The 12857-nt window shown below is 35.6% G+C and overlaps 3 protein-coding genes across 4 annotated transcripts; 1 reads left to right on the top strand and 2 right to left on the bottom strand.

The window, feature by feature from the left end:
• Positions 1-911: 911 nt before the first annotated feature.
• Positions 912-4173, top strand: LOC142539228 (dnaJ protein homolog). Its single transcript, XM_075644521.1, has 6 exons — positions 912-1194; positions 2487-2652; positions 2767-2905; positions 3034-3310; positions 3384-3585; positions 3678-4173. The coding sequence occupies exons 1-6, from the start codon at positions 1045-1047 to the stop codon at positions 3995-3997; spliced, it is 1254 nt and encodes a 417-aa protein (XP_075500636.1). The 5' UTR covers positions 912-1044; the 3' UTR covers positions 3998-4173.
• A 326-nt stretch (positions 4174-4499) lies between these two features.
• Positions 4500-6538, bottom strand: LOC142539227 (uncharacterized). Of its 2 annotated transcripts, none has more exons than XM_075644519.1 (3): positions 6266-6538; positions 5419-5569; positions 4500-5240 (listed from the first exon to the last, which is right to left on the bottom strand). In XM_075644519.1, the coding sequence occupies exons 1-3, from the start codon at positions 6341-6343 to the stop codon at positions 4630-4632; spliced, it is 840 nt and encodes a 279-aa protein (XP_075500634.1). In that variant the 5' UTR covers positions 6344-6538; the 3' UTR covers positions 4500-4629. The 2 variants fall into 2 exon arrangements, with proteins under 2 accessions (XP_075500634.1, XP_075500635.1); XM_075644520.1 differs by lacking the exon at positions 6266-6538 and adding an exon at positions 6000-6259 and having other exon boundaries at positions 5419-5553.
• A 1030-nt stretch (positions 6539-7568) lies between these two features.
• On the bottom strand, positions 7569-12649 carry LOC142539226 (uncharacterized). Its single transcript, XM_075644517.1, has 6 exons — positions 12289-12649; positions 11786-11868; positions 10715-10951; positions 9604-9762; positions 8549-8638; positions 7569-7924 (listed from the first exon to the last, which is right to left on the bottom strand). Exons 1-6 carry the CDS (start codon positions 12606-12608, stop codon positions 7728-7730), a joined length of 1086 nt encoding a protein of 361 aa, XP_075500632.1. The 5' UTR covers positions 12609-12649; the 3' UTR covers positions 7569-7727.
• Positions 12650-12857: the final 208 nt, after the last annotated feature.

The raw sequence follows: 12857 nt of genomic DNA, 5'->3' as shown, positions 1-12857 counted from the left end.
ACAACGTGACTTCGGTCCAGAAATGTGAGTTAACCTCGGCTCGAAAATGATTAAGTATATTAAATCTGTGTCAGTATGCGAGGAAAAACGCTATACCAAATGTTGGTGGGAACCATCTCTTTGTCCTACCATATTTACTCTAGAAACCAATATAATTATTACATTATTATTGATTTCACTTTGATTTATAGGCATTTTACCATTTTCATTTCATATATTAAAATATTATGCAACTATATCATCTTTTGACTTGTTATATTAAGTAAATCAAATTTATGTCCTCGTTAAGTTCTATAAAAATTAATCTCTATTATCTTTTCTGTTAGTATAAATGCCAGATATCAAAGTATCTGCGTCTGAAATAGAGGAAATAAGAAAATGAAAAATATTATAGTTTGATCTTTTGTGATATCATATCTAATTCAAAATTTGTACCATATTATATCAAAGTTATGGATTCTCTTAGTAGTATGTTTGATTATATTACTAGAATTAAATAAATTGTAGTAACACTTCTTTTATTAATATTAATTATAATAACGTTGTAATTATGAGTCAGAGCCCACAAATTTACATTCGAAATAATAATAATAATAATAATTTCTGATATTACATAAAATTTAGTATAATGTAAAATAAATTATTGCTTTTTGTGAAATGGACATTCCCACAATATCACTCATATTCAAGAAATTTAGGAGTGTTGTTTAAATTGGTAAAGTCGAGTAAGAACGAAATAGAAATCGTGGGTTAAAATCATGGAAACATCTGGAAGGAAAATCTAGTCCGTCAGTTTTCGAATCGACGGCTCACATCATTCCAATCACCAATTTCACAACCGACGGTCAAGATCTTATCACCACTCAAATCTCTATCGTTTACGATCTGTATTTATAAACCCTAGTTACGTGTGTTCGCCCTCTTCGAGCGTCTCGCTAATTCTCTTCGTTGCCCCTCTCTCCAAATATCCCACTGAGGATTGATTGATTTGCCGAGCAATTGAATCTGTTGATCTGGGATTAGGGATATTTGAAGAAATTCAAGATGTTTGGGAGGGCGCCGAAGAAAAGCGATAGCACCAAGTATTACGAGATCCTCGGGGTGTCGAAAACGGCGTCGCCGGATGATTTGAAGAAAGCGTACAAGAAAGCAGCCATCAAGAATCATCCTGACAAGGGTGGAGACCCTGAGAAGGTACAATTCAGAAAATCAGGAATTGTTTTGTGTAATTTGTGGGGTGATTAGTTTGGTGAAATTTATAGGTAAATTTTCATGGATGTCTTGCGAATTTTATATTATTGTCTGGTTTATTTTCATGGATGATTGAGTGAAGTTACATAAGATCTGATGCCACTTCATGGGGAGGCTTCAGAGTCTTATAAATCAGTTCTTCTGAGAAGAAACCCCTTTAACTTATAAAATTTAGGGTTTTTTAATAGTCACGGGAACAATGCAATCTGTTGAAGGAACAATTTTGTTATGATAATGATAAAATTTGTAACTTTGAAAGATATGTTTAGTTTTCTCTGGTAAAACGAAAGGGTACGAAATAGATCAGTGTTATTGGGTGGTGAACAATGAAAATAGAAAGGATGGAAATTTATGTTATTTAGTATATAATGTTGATTTTCTAAATTATATGGCGATTTCTCAGTTCCGATTTTTAAAATAATCCAATTTTGATTTCAAACTCATTGCAATTGTGGTTTGTAGCGGAGAGTGACCACTGTCTTCCATTGTTATATCTAAGGTTGCACTTGGACGGGGGAATTTAAAGTTATGGATTTCAAATCCATTGATTTTAAATCTATTTGATTGCTTGGATGTATTTATGTTGGATGAATTTCAAATCCACTCTCTATAAATGTAAATGTAATGGTGATTATGATGAATTTGAAATCCAGACAAGTCGAGTGTCGTTTCAAATTCATCCCTGAATCAAATCCCTCATTGTATTCAAATACTTCCATCCGAGCACAATTTGACTGTTTGGAGCTGCTTCATATGGTGATGAGTCTCCATAAGAATCTGTTATAATTGCTAGTTTTTGAGTTGGATTATGCTTGTTTAATCTATAGTTTTCTCTTTACTCTTACGTTGAATCAAGTGATACTTCATTTTGTTTTCAAGGGTTGTTGAAAACTCTAGGTTCATGAAATTTGATGCAGCTATATTGTCATATGTAATGATTATTAACCTTTTTGCTATGTTGAGTTGGTGGTTTGTGTAAATGAATTTGTGTTTACCCCAATTCATGTCCAAGTTATGGATTAGATAGAGTTCTTGACCGAGTTTTTTAGATTTCGGGTGCTGTTGATTTTTTCATATGATGTGAAGTTAAGAAATTTGCATAATGCTTTTGCTTTTGTATATATATGAAGTACAAATACGACCGTCTATGTGCACTGTATTTTGTTCAAGCATCGCCTGGTGATGAATTGTTTCGTTGAATAACTAAAAGCTTATGAACCGGTTTTCTGCTGCAGTTTAAGGAACTTGCTCATGCTTATGAGGTTTTGAGTGATCCAGAAAAACGTGACATATATGACCAGTATGGTGAAGATGCACTTAAGGAAGGAATGGGTGGAGGCGGTGGCATGCATGACCCATTTGACATCTTCTCATCCTTCTTTGGTGGAAGCCCATTTGGTGGTAGCTGTTTTAATTTTTAATCAACTTTTTTCTTAATTTAGGGTAATTTCCTTTCTCGTTGACCCTTGTTCGTAGAATATAACTTGATTAAGGAGTTGTTTTGTTGATTACCAGGAGGTAGCAGCAGGGGACGAAGGCAGAGAAGAGGAGAAGATGTAGTTCACCCATTGAAGGCATCGCTTGAGGATCTATATATTGGGACAACCAAGAAACTGTCTCTGTCACGCAATGTAATTTGCTCAAAGTGTAATGGGTAGGTTCACATCCATGTCTCATGTTATGTATAGTTGATAGCTTGTTTTACATTCCTAATTGTTTTGAATGTTCTCTTTTTCAGTATAATTTTCCTCATTTGTTTGGCTTGTACTACTTTGTTGGCAGTAAAGGATCAAAATCTGGAGCTCAATTGAAGTGCTCAGGATGTCAGGGATCTGGTATGAAAGTTTCGATCAGGCAGCTCGGCCCTGGTATGATCCAGCAAATGCAACACCCTTGCAACGAGTGCAAAGGGACTGGGGAGACGATCAATGATAGAGATCGATGCCCACAATGCAAAGGTGAAAAGGTGGTTCAGGAAAAGAAAGTTTTGGAAGTCCATGTTGAAAAGGGCATGCAGCACGGGCAGAAAATCACGTTCCCTGGGGAAGCTGATGAGGCGGTATGTCATATCCTGACAAATAAGCAGTAATTAATGGATCTATTTGTTCTTAATGTTATGTGTCATGCTGCAGCCTGACACTGTCACTGGAGACATAGTTTTTGTACTCCAGCAGAAGGAGCATCCAAAATTCAAGAGGAAGAGTGGTGATGACCTTTTTGTGGAACACACCCTCTCACTCACCGAGGCATTGTGTGGCTTCCAGTTCGTATTAACTCATCTAGATGGCAGACAGCTCCTTATCAAATCCCAACCTGGAGAAGTTGTGAAGCCCGGTCTGTGGTTCTTTATGCTCTTACTATCTTGAATCAGTGACCGATCCATTTTTGCAGTCCTCTAATGTTCTTTCCTTGTGTGAAAATTTTAGATTCCAACAAGGCTATCAACGATGAAGGAATGCCCATGTACCAGAGGCCATTCATGAAGGGTAAACTCTATATTCATTTCAATGTAGAGTTTCCAGATTCCTTGAGTTCAGGCCAAGTTGGAGCCTTGCTGAAAGTTCTTCCTCCAAAGCCACAATCAAAGCAGACTGATGTAGAACTTGAGGAGTGTGAGGAAACAACCCTGCATGATGTCAACATTGAGGAGGAGATGCGAAGGAGACAGGCTCAGCAGCAGGAAGCTTATGACGAGGATGAAGATACGCATGGTGGAGCTCAAAGGGTGCAATGTGCCCAACAGTGATTGGTTCAAGTCCAATGTCTCTTATTTGGGGTTGTTTTATTTGAAATATTGAAAAGCGTGGAAGTTGCTATTTGTTTCTAGGGTGATGTTACCTAATGAGTTAATTTAGTTTTATGGAGTTATACTGAGATAAGCTTGTTCTATATTTGGAAATTGCACCGTCTAGTTTTGTGACACATCCAGCGTTTATTTTTGTGCTTTTGAGCATGCTCTTATCTATTCTGTAAAAATATACTTTCATTTACCCCCCAATCTTTTTCATTTTAGGGTATGATTAGCATCTATGCTCAGACTGCCCAGTCATGGCCTTGTTTTATAATCTTATCTAATTTTAGCCCCAAAATCTTTTTCATTTGAGCGTATGATCTATCACCTACGCTATACATGAATAAACACGCTAAGTACAGCTTATATAATTAGAAACATAGTCGAATTTATGCGTGTATACGTTGGTTTTGGGAATATACGTGTAATTTAAGCAAGCAAAACCACCCAATGGCTGATACATCATATGAAAGGTATAAGCATCATGTTGCAAGAATTCACATAATCTACAATTACCAGTTAAAACGTTCACTAAATTATAGATGCTATATTGCTATATTAGTGACTGGCAAAAAAATCCAGCAGAATCATGAAGGCCTAGTACCTACAGCTGGCTTATCTGGAATTTCTGCTGCTTGTTTCTCTTCTGCATTATTCTGATTTACATCAATCTTTTCTGCATCATCAACCTTCTCATCCGGTGTTCCCTTTTTGGCATGGTATGCATCCTTCGATTCGTCACCAGCTGGACCTGCGAACTCCTTAGATTCCTCAGTTTTTACTCCTATCACCTCAGTAGTTGCTTTCTTTGATCCCTCTGCATCAGCATCCGCACTCTCAGTAGCTGTATTTTTTGTAATTTCCAAATCTGGCGGTTCCTCCACTACATCGTTTCCCTCAGTTTTCTCCTCTGTTATTTCAATATCAACCTTCTGTGGAAGAGCTTCATCGGTGATAACCTCTGCATTACCAGCATCTTCTCCGCGTGCCATAGAAATTTCACCGCTTTCTTTAGCTTCTTCTGCAGCAACATTGTTGTTATCAATGGCTTCATCTTCTACTTCTGCATTATTATTCTTATCTTTGGCTTCTTTCTTTAGACTAGATTTTCTTTGCTTTTTCTTGGGATATTCACTTTCAGGTGCCTCTTCTGCCTTCATTTTCTCACTCAATCTTGCAGAACGCCTTGGACTGTCACCTGCAAAATACAAAAGCTGGTTGATGTCGTATAGCGCCTAAAAATATTCAGATGACCCAAGCAGGCAAATATTTACCTACTTCCTGTATCCTAATTGAATACATCCATTTGTTTTAGCATCACTTCACAATGAGAATTCTTCTGTGTGTGAGAGGAAATAACAGGCAAGTGAAAGTACCTAAACCCCAATCAAACTCAGAGATAGCGGGACCGCCAGTATGAGATTTGAGGTATTGCTCCAACTGCCTCTTATGCTTGATCTCTTCTCCAGTGGGGGATATGAAAACAATGTCATTTCTTCGAGGTGTACCACCTTTCCTCGGAGTGAACTGATTATTTTAGAAACGAGAAAAAAATGTACTCATAGATACATAAATTTTCTTCAAATCAAAGTGTTTTTTCCAATCCAAAAGATAACAAAGTAAGTTCAGAGTATTCAACCACAGTGAAGGACAGGCGCTTTTGTGTCCGAATATCAGTTTCACTCTACTAAGCATTCTTATCACCTTTTGATTCAGTTTTGACCATTCTTACCACTCAAAACTTCTACACATTGATTGTGGTATAGATATAATCTGGTTAATTTAACTCATAATAAAATTTTAATCTATAGGAAGGGAACATCACAAAAAAGGTACTGAAAGCAAAGCTAAATATTCTCGATCACACAACATGACAGGCAATCTTGATGATATCCACCTACACTGAAACATATTAATTTCTGATACATTGATCGAAAATAGCCTTTACTTAACGCACCCATGGAGTCGCAACAATTATTCCAGATCACTAAGAAGTGAAATTCTCAGTAACCAAAAACCTAGTCCATCGTCAATCACCAATCTCGCACTCAAATCCTCACAGCATGCGGCAACAGCACCAACGAACAACATTTCAGGATTAAACTCGAAAAACGATCAATCCCGTTCAAAATACACCAAAAATCCAAATGCATAATAAATCAAAATTCCAGGAAAGAGAAAATGGGAAGAACAATTAACGATAAAAACACGAAAAACGCAGACCTTCTTAATCCAGCCTGGTGGAGCAGGAAGCTCTATCACAAGGACGTCGACTTGCTCGTTCTCCCGAAAACTCGCCATGTTCCAAAGTTTTCCGCTCTCTGTCTCTCCCTATCTCCCCTGAAAACTCGCCGTATTTGATATTTCACAAGGAGTAGAATGAAAAATTCATTTCTATGGCGCACTGGATTCCGAGCCAGGGGGGGAAGCGTGACAGGTGGACGTCACAGGTTCATTAACTGATTTAATCATTCATTTTCACGTCCGCGTTGATTTTTTTCGGCTTTGGTTTCTCAACAGAAGTTTAGTAAGTTTGGGACATCCAGTCAATTAAATTTAAATGGGTTGGGATACTATGCTGTGTTAAAAACGTGTTATGTATTTTTTTTTTTTTTTACGTAAGATGATCACGTAAAAGTACACAGTCATAGATGATTTATTTTCAGTCACATTATAAGTTCCAAATCTTATTTAAATATACTAGTGAACTCGTGTATACATCAGTGTTCTAAAAAACACGTTGAAGCTTGAAGCTCGACAAAAACGACTTGCTTCGGAGAAAACGTAAAAAAACAGTTAAATTGTAGTTTGATCGAATTAAACGTAATTAAAGTGTTTAATTAAGTGTGCTTAAACACAATTAATCGCATCTATTTGTTTTTAATTTTTTTTATTTTAAAGTTATGTCTTTTTTATTTTAAAATAATAAATTAGGATTATAATTTCGAAGTTTATTTTTTAATTTTAATTATGATTATCATGTTTATTTTTTAATTTTAATTATGATTAAGTATGTCTAATAATGATTTGACAAATATTTAACATTTTTTAATGTGGTCTGGTTGCAAAATTAAATAAAGATTGCAATTTTGAGATTTTTATAATTATATAAATATGAGAATTAATGCATCATACTTAAATTTATCATATTTATGTATTATTTTATCTATTTATTGGTTTGAAATAATCACAATTACACTAAAAATAAAAAACGATTTTTCACGCTTAAGTCTGTACTAAGATTGGAGCTCGACATCCGCGCTTTGAAGCGCTTCACACTTTTTAGAACCTTGGTATATATGAGTATACACTTTTTTCTGATTATAATTTGATAGATATTAAAATAAGAGTCGAAAGGATAAATGTTGAACACGATTAATAGATTTTGTTTGAATAGTACCACTCGACTTAAGGATCGGTATGCTATAACTCATCCCTTCGAAATAGATCGTTCTCTCTCGAAATACGTTGCAATGCTTCAAAAATGGAGTCACTGACTGAGACTTGTTGAAACATAATGTTATCCGTTCAATTTTTTTTCTTTATTTCTCGCAGACTAAAATTACCCTTGATTTTCCAGGGTAGAGCCGTATTTAAAACTGTAATTCAAAACAATATATGATCAATCAAGAATCAATTCAAATGCCCAGAAATCAGTGAACAAACCCATCCTATATTTTTAAGATTAAAAATTTTCATCAGCTCCCCAGGCATCATCCCTCATATTTTGCCTTGAAAGAATCCGGTTTTTTCGAGCCACTTCCTGTTTCCTAAGTTCAGTTGACCCGAAATTCGAATGCAACTTTATTCCCATTCCCTGTGCGATCATTCTTTGTGCGGTTCTAGCAGACGTTTGAGGCCTTGGGCGTGGAGGCTCCAACTCTGCAACAAGATATAAACTCTAAGAATCAAAGATGGATGTTTCCCTACACCTGGAGTTCATTCTAATCATGGTTTAATGGGATGCAATAATCATCGTTGATCGTTTCTCTCTATAACAAGATTTCATCACAACAAATGTTTAATACAAGTATGGAGGCGTACTAAATAAGAAAAAACATTATGGGTTGTATCTCCGCACCAACATTTTCATCACAATCATCTTTAATCAGAATATTTTACCATGGAAGGCATGGTAAATACGAAACAAGATACATCGTATCCCTTACCCAGATTTCATCCTAACCTATAAAACAAAATGGGGTTTACCCAGATTTCATTCTGATCATCTTTTACCCGAAGATCATTCGATGTAACTGTAAACAATGAAAAACATACAAATCATTTATGTCTATAACAGGTGATCAAGAAAAACACACTTACCATAGTAAAATGCGTTGGATTCATTGGAACTAAGAATTATACGTGTTCGTTTAACTAATAAGGAAACTAAACCATTTCTGTCTTAACTAGTTGCTACAAAAATCAATGACTGTATGCATAAATATCGAACAAGGGATGTTCCATAGTTCATAACCATCTAGAAAAATAATTAACAACTGTTACCTTTTGGCTGGATTGAGCTCAGAAGTTCGCTGCTCTGATCAAGTACGTTTACAGTAAACGAGCATTGGATTGAATTGCTAGCCTCAAGAGCTACATCAAGAAACAGAAAGTATAACTCACCAGTATAAACTTCCCACTCAATTTTAAAATTAGGAATTTGCTAATTTAAAAAATATATATATTTGTACTCCTAGGGGCAACTATTTGCAAGTGTATATTTCCTTATATATCCTCGAAGCAATAGATGAAACAAAGGTTTATTTGAATTTCGAACACATCATGTACAAGGTCAGCATGGGAAAATGTATTTAGGAGCTGAGGGTATAGCATGGGGTTAAAACATATTTATTAATTTTATAGAAAAAATCTAAATTTGAAATTCTTCTCCACCAAAATCTCTTTTATATCCCCCTTGATCCAATCTCATGCTCTCTCCCTAATTCCTAGACCCGCTTCTAAAAAGAGAGATATCTATCGAACATTAATAAATAACTTGCATGTACTAAGTATGATGGCATCATATGGTTACTAGTTTTAGTTAGTAATACATAACTACTATACTAGGAGACAGACGAGCAAAGCAAGTAAAATGCATTGCTTTTTTTCATTCACAAGGTATTAGTAGGTTATAGCCAACAACCGGAAAAATGCATTTTATTTTTGAAATTTCAAAGGCAAGGTTTGATTGAAGGATTAGAAATTCAAATACTGATGACGCACTTTTGTTTTACATCAAGGAAGTGTTTTTGTGGATGGACGTAATAAATTCGACATTTCACATTATAATACATAATGTATAGAGAATGCAACAAAGAAGTAAATACTCGAGCAAATGACGGTATGCTTGTGGTTAATACATTTTAACAAAATGTAGGTGGGTATCAGATCAAGGAACACCAGAGTTCACCAAAATAAAACATACAAATCCCACTTCCAAAATTCCCCAACAATGTGTGTGCCCTCTAATAAATTAATTTTTTCCCCTGAATCCTAAACATTTAGTCAATTGAATACCACAAAACTCAAAGAGCCTTAAGATGCATGAATGTCATTACCAGCAGATGGTGTTCCGAACACTGCAAGAGCTGTGGTGTCGTTCACCCAACGAATCACAAAACGATCTTTGAATTTTTCAAAAGCCTTTTCTAAGTCTGTTGTCCTAGTGTTTGGAGAGAAGCCAGCAAGAACTAGAACATGACGTGTACCGTATATGACTGAAACAAAAAACCCCACATGGGGGGTTAGAAACAAGAGGGCACCATTATCAAGATATATTAACAAAAACATACCTAAAAAACTGAACAAGGAACAAATAAAAAAAATCGTAAATGTTAATGAGTTGGGTGGGGTTTCCGAGCCATTCCAAATTTCATAGCTCAACCAAAGCTTGATTAATCATAGTTCAAATTCATGTCCAAGCTTTACTTTCTCTTTCCCTCCTTTGTCATGTACAACCCTACTTTCCAAAAAAACAAAAAGTTCCCAAAAAAAATTAATTGGACAATAAATTTTGGATTCTCCATTAGTGTGCTGAGATAAATTTGTTTCATTCAGATTTCAGGTACTTAACAAAGAGATTCGTTCAGATTTCAGGTACTTAGCAAATAGCTACTAATAATATGGATGAACTCATTCAAGCATCAATTATCATTAACAATGATAATTCAAGTATCATGAAAGCAAACTGAAAAATTCGGTACATATTTAATTGGTTTAATACACAAAACACCATTCGGTGATACATAACATAAAGTAAATTGATAAAGAACATGGGAAAAAATAATTGAGGAAACAACGCATAATACACCAATGGGACGTCAAATTTGATACCGAGCCACAAGCTCTAACAATTCACATCAACTAGCCTATATGACTAGCAATATTAATACATGAACTCCCAAATGAGTATCATGGGATACCGAACAGAGAAAAGAATGTTCCTAATTTCATGATTTGAGAATGTATCCATGCCACACCCCATTTTTTCAGATTTCCTATTAATCTTTCAAAAGAACTAACATTTCAATGGATGGAATCAATCGATTGTAATTCAAAAGCAATGCAAAAATTGGAAAAAAAAAAATGCACTCATAAATGACAAACTAAAGGACCATTTAACATATTTTGTAGAGATAAATCCAAGAAACGACACTAAAACAGACGCACAATTTTGTTCTTCAAAGTCTGTGACAGTGTTTGAGGAGTTAGTTTCTGGGTCATCAAAAACAGTTTCATCAGATTGGTTATCACTGTACAGTCCCTGTTTCTTGTATGAAAATGTTCCTCTTCCACGCCTCTTTGCAATTTGAACTTTTGAGTCTTCTAAAGAAAGTTCCGATACTCCGGGTAAATTTAGGGGGGTAAATAACTCCTCAGGAGCACGATCTGCAATAGCTTCCCAGTCTATAAGAAACAAAGCATTAGATGCAAATCCAAACTGCACAAACACCATTTAAAAAATAAAAAACACCTGAATCTATGCATTAACAACACTCTTGATGCTCATCAAGTCCAGATGAACTTTGCAGGCACAAACAGCCAACAAAAACCTTCTTATTTCTCAAGCAGAGCAGCACAGAAAAGATAATAATCATCAATTTAATATAAGGTCCAATTTGTATTAAGGTAATTGAAATCTTTCAAATCTATATGATTGTCTGGATGGATTTGTATTGGAAGGATTTCAAATCCATCTTTTCTACTAGATTAGTTAAATGTAATGACGATTGAGATTGGTGGGTGTATTTCAAATCATTCCCCAAATCAAATCCTTCCATCGAAATGCAAACTTTATAATTGGTCCGTATATTTGCAGTAAGTCAAATGTCTAGCAATCAGTCATGATATTCATTGGCCACTCATAGTCCTTTAAGTAGAAAATAGTTGAGATCTACCAATCTCACATACTCTTGGAATATAGAACAAGAAGAAGCAAGCACTGCAGTCAAGTGCAACAACATCCAATAACAATTAAAAACAAGAGGGCCATGTTGCTCGAGGAAATATGGTATATGTGACCATTCTGACTTCATTTATATCTTATGTGCAACAAAAGTTTCAGTCCATAAAGAAAGATAGGGCTAAGATTAAATAAGGATATAATCACCATCCAAATGTCTCGGCTGTGCAAATCAAAATTTGTTAGCACAACGGGTTTAACTATGAAATGACAAATGAATGCATGATAAACATATAAACAAATGACTTTCATAGCGTTACGCAAGAAAAACAAGCCACCTTCTGCAATTCCATCCGAAGCAATCGCCGCATTTGCAGAAACGCCAGCTTCCGAATTTGTATCAGCAGCTGCCTCTTTTATCCTGGATATCCAATACAAAAAAGTAATTGCATAAAAAAGATATAAGTCCAAGAAACCAAGATTTCTTACTTAATCAGTCATCTGCGACTGTGATCTATCTCACTATATGAAGATTCAAATAGCACACGAACAAAACAATTTGAGGTGCACTTATTTCGATTGGGTTCCTTCAAAATACTTGTACAACTACAAATGAAACAAATCGCACATCTTCTTCACTCACCCAAAATACACAAAATCAAAGAAATTAACAAATAAAAGCAAAACTATTCTTGAACCTCGTCTAAAAAATTCCTCCAAAAAAATTGCTAAATTGCAAGAACGAAACAAAACTTCACAGTGCAGCTTGTGCAACATCATCAGCGCATTTCAAGAATCCATTCAGTCCCTGTAATAACTACCTAACAAAAAAGGGACTAACCCTTTTCGTTGTTTGATTTGTAGAGCACGGGAGAGAACTTGATCGGCCCTGAGAGAGAGACCTTTGGCGGAATATAGCTTGTACAAGTCTTGAAACGCTGCGTATAGCTGATCGTCTTTGGAAGTAGATGAGCTGCCAACAATATTCTGGAATTCATGTTTTCCAATTTCTTTTTCAAGCCTGGCGACAATAGGTTCAAGAATCGAAATTGCTTGATCGATTTCTCCGGCATGCACAAGATCCTCCACCGCCTCAGTCCAGTTGAGAGTGGTAGCTCCGCTGCTGTTTCTAGTTTCCATTGTGACCTCTGACCAGAGCATACGCAAAGGGAAATGGGATTCGATTGATGATGATGGGATATCATGATTTATAATTTCCGCTTATTTATAAGCAATTGCAATCCCCCCCCCATCCCCCCCCCCCCCCCCCCCCCCCCCCCCCCCTCTCCGTAACTACTCTTTTAATAAGTTGGTAAACTAACGATAGAGTGGATATGAATAATATATTTTTAATTTGTATGATTATTGTGTTTATTTTTATAAAATTTTAATTGTTTTTGCAAAATCTAT

The sequence above is a fragment of the Primulina tabacum genome, chromosome 3 (assembly GCF_025594145.1).
Source record: "Primulina tabacum isolate GXHZ01 chromosome 3, ASM2559414v2, whole genome shotgun sequence".
Lineage (NCBI taxonomy): Eukaryota > Viridiplantae > Streptophyta > Magnoliopsida > Lamiales > Gesneriaceae > Primulina > Primulina tabacum.
The sequence above is the reverse complement of the archived record's forward strand: the minus strand, read 5'-3'. Positions and strand labels throughout refer to the sequence as shown.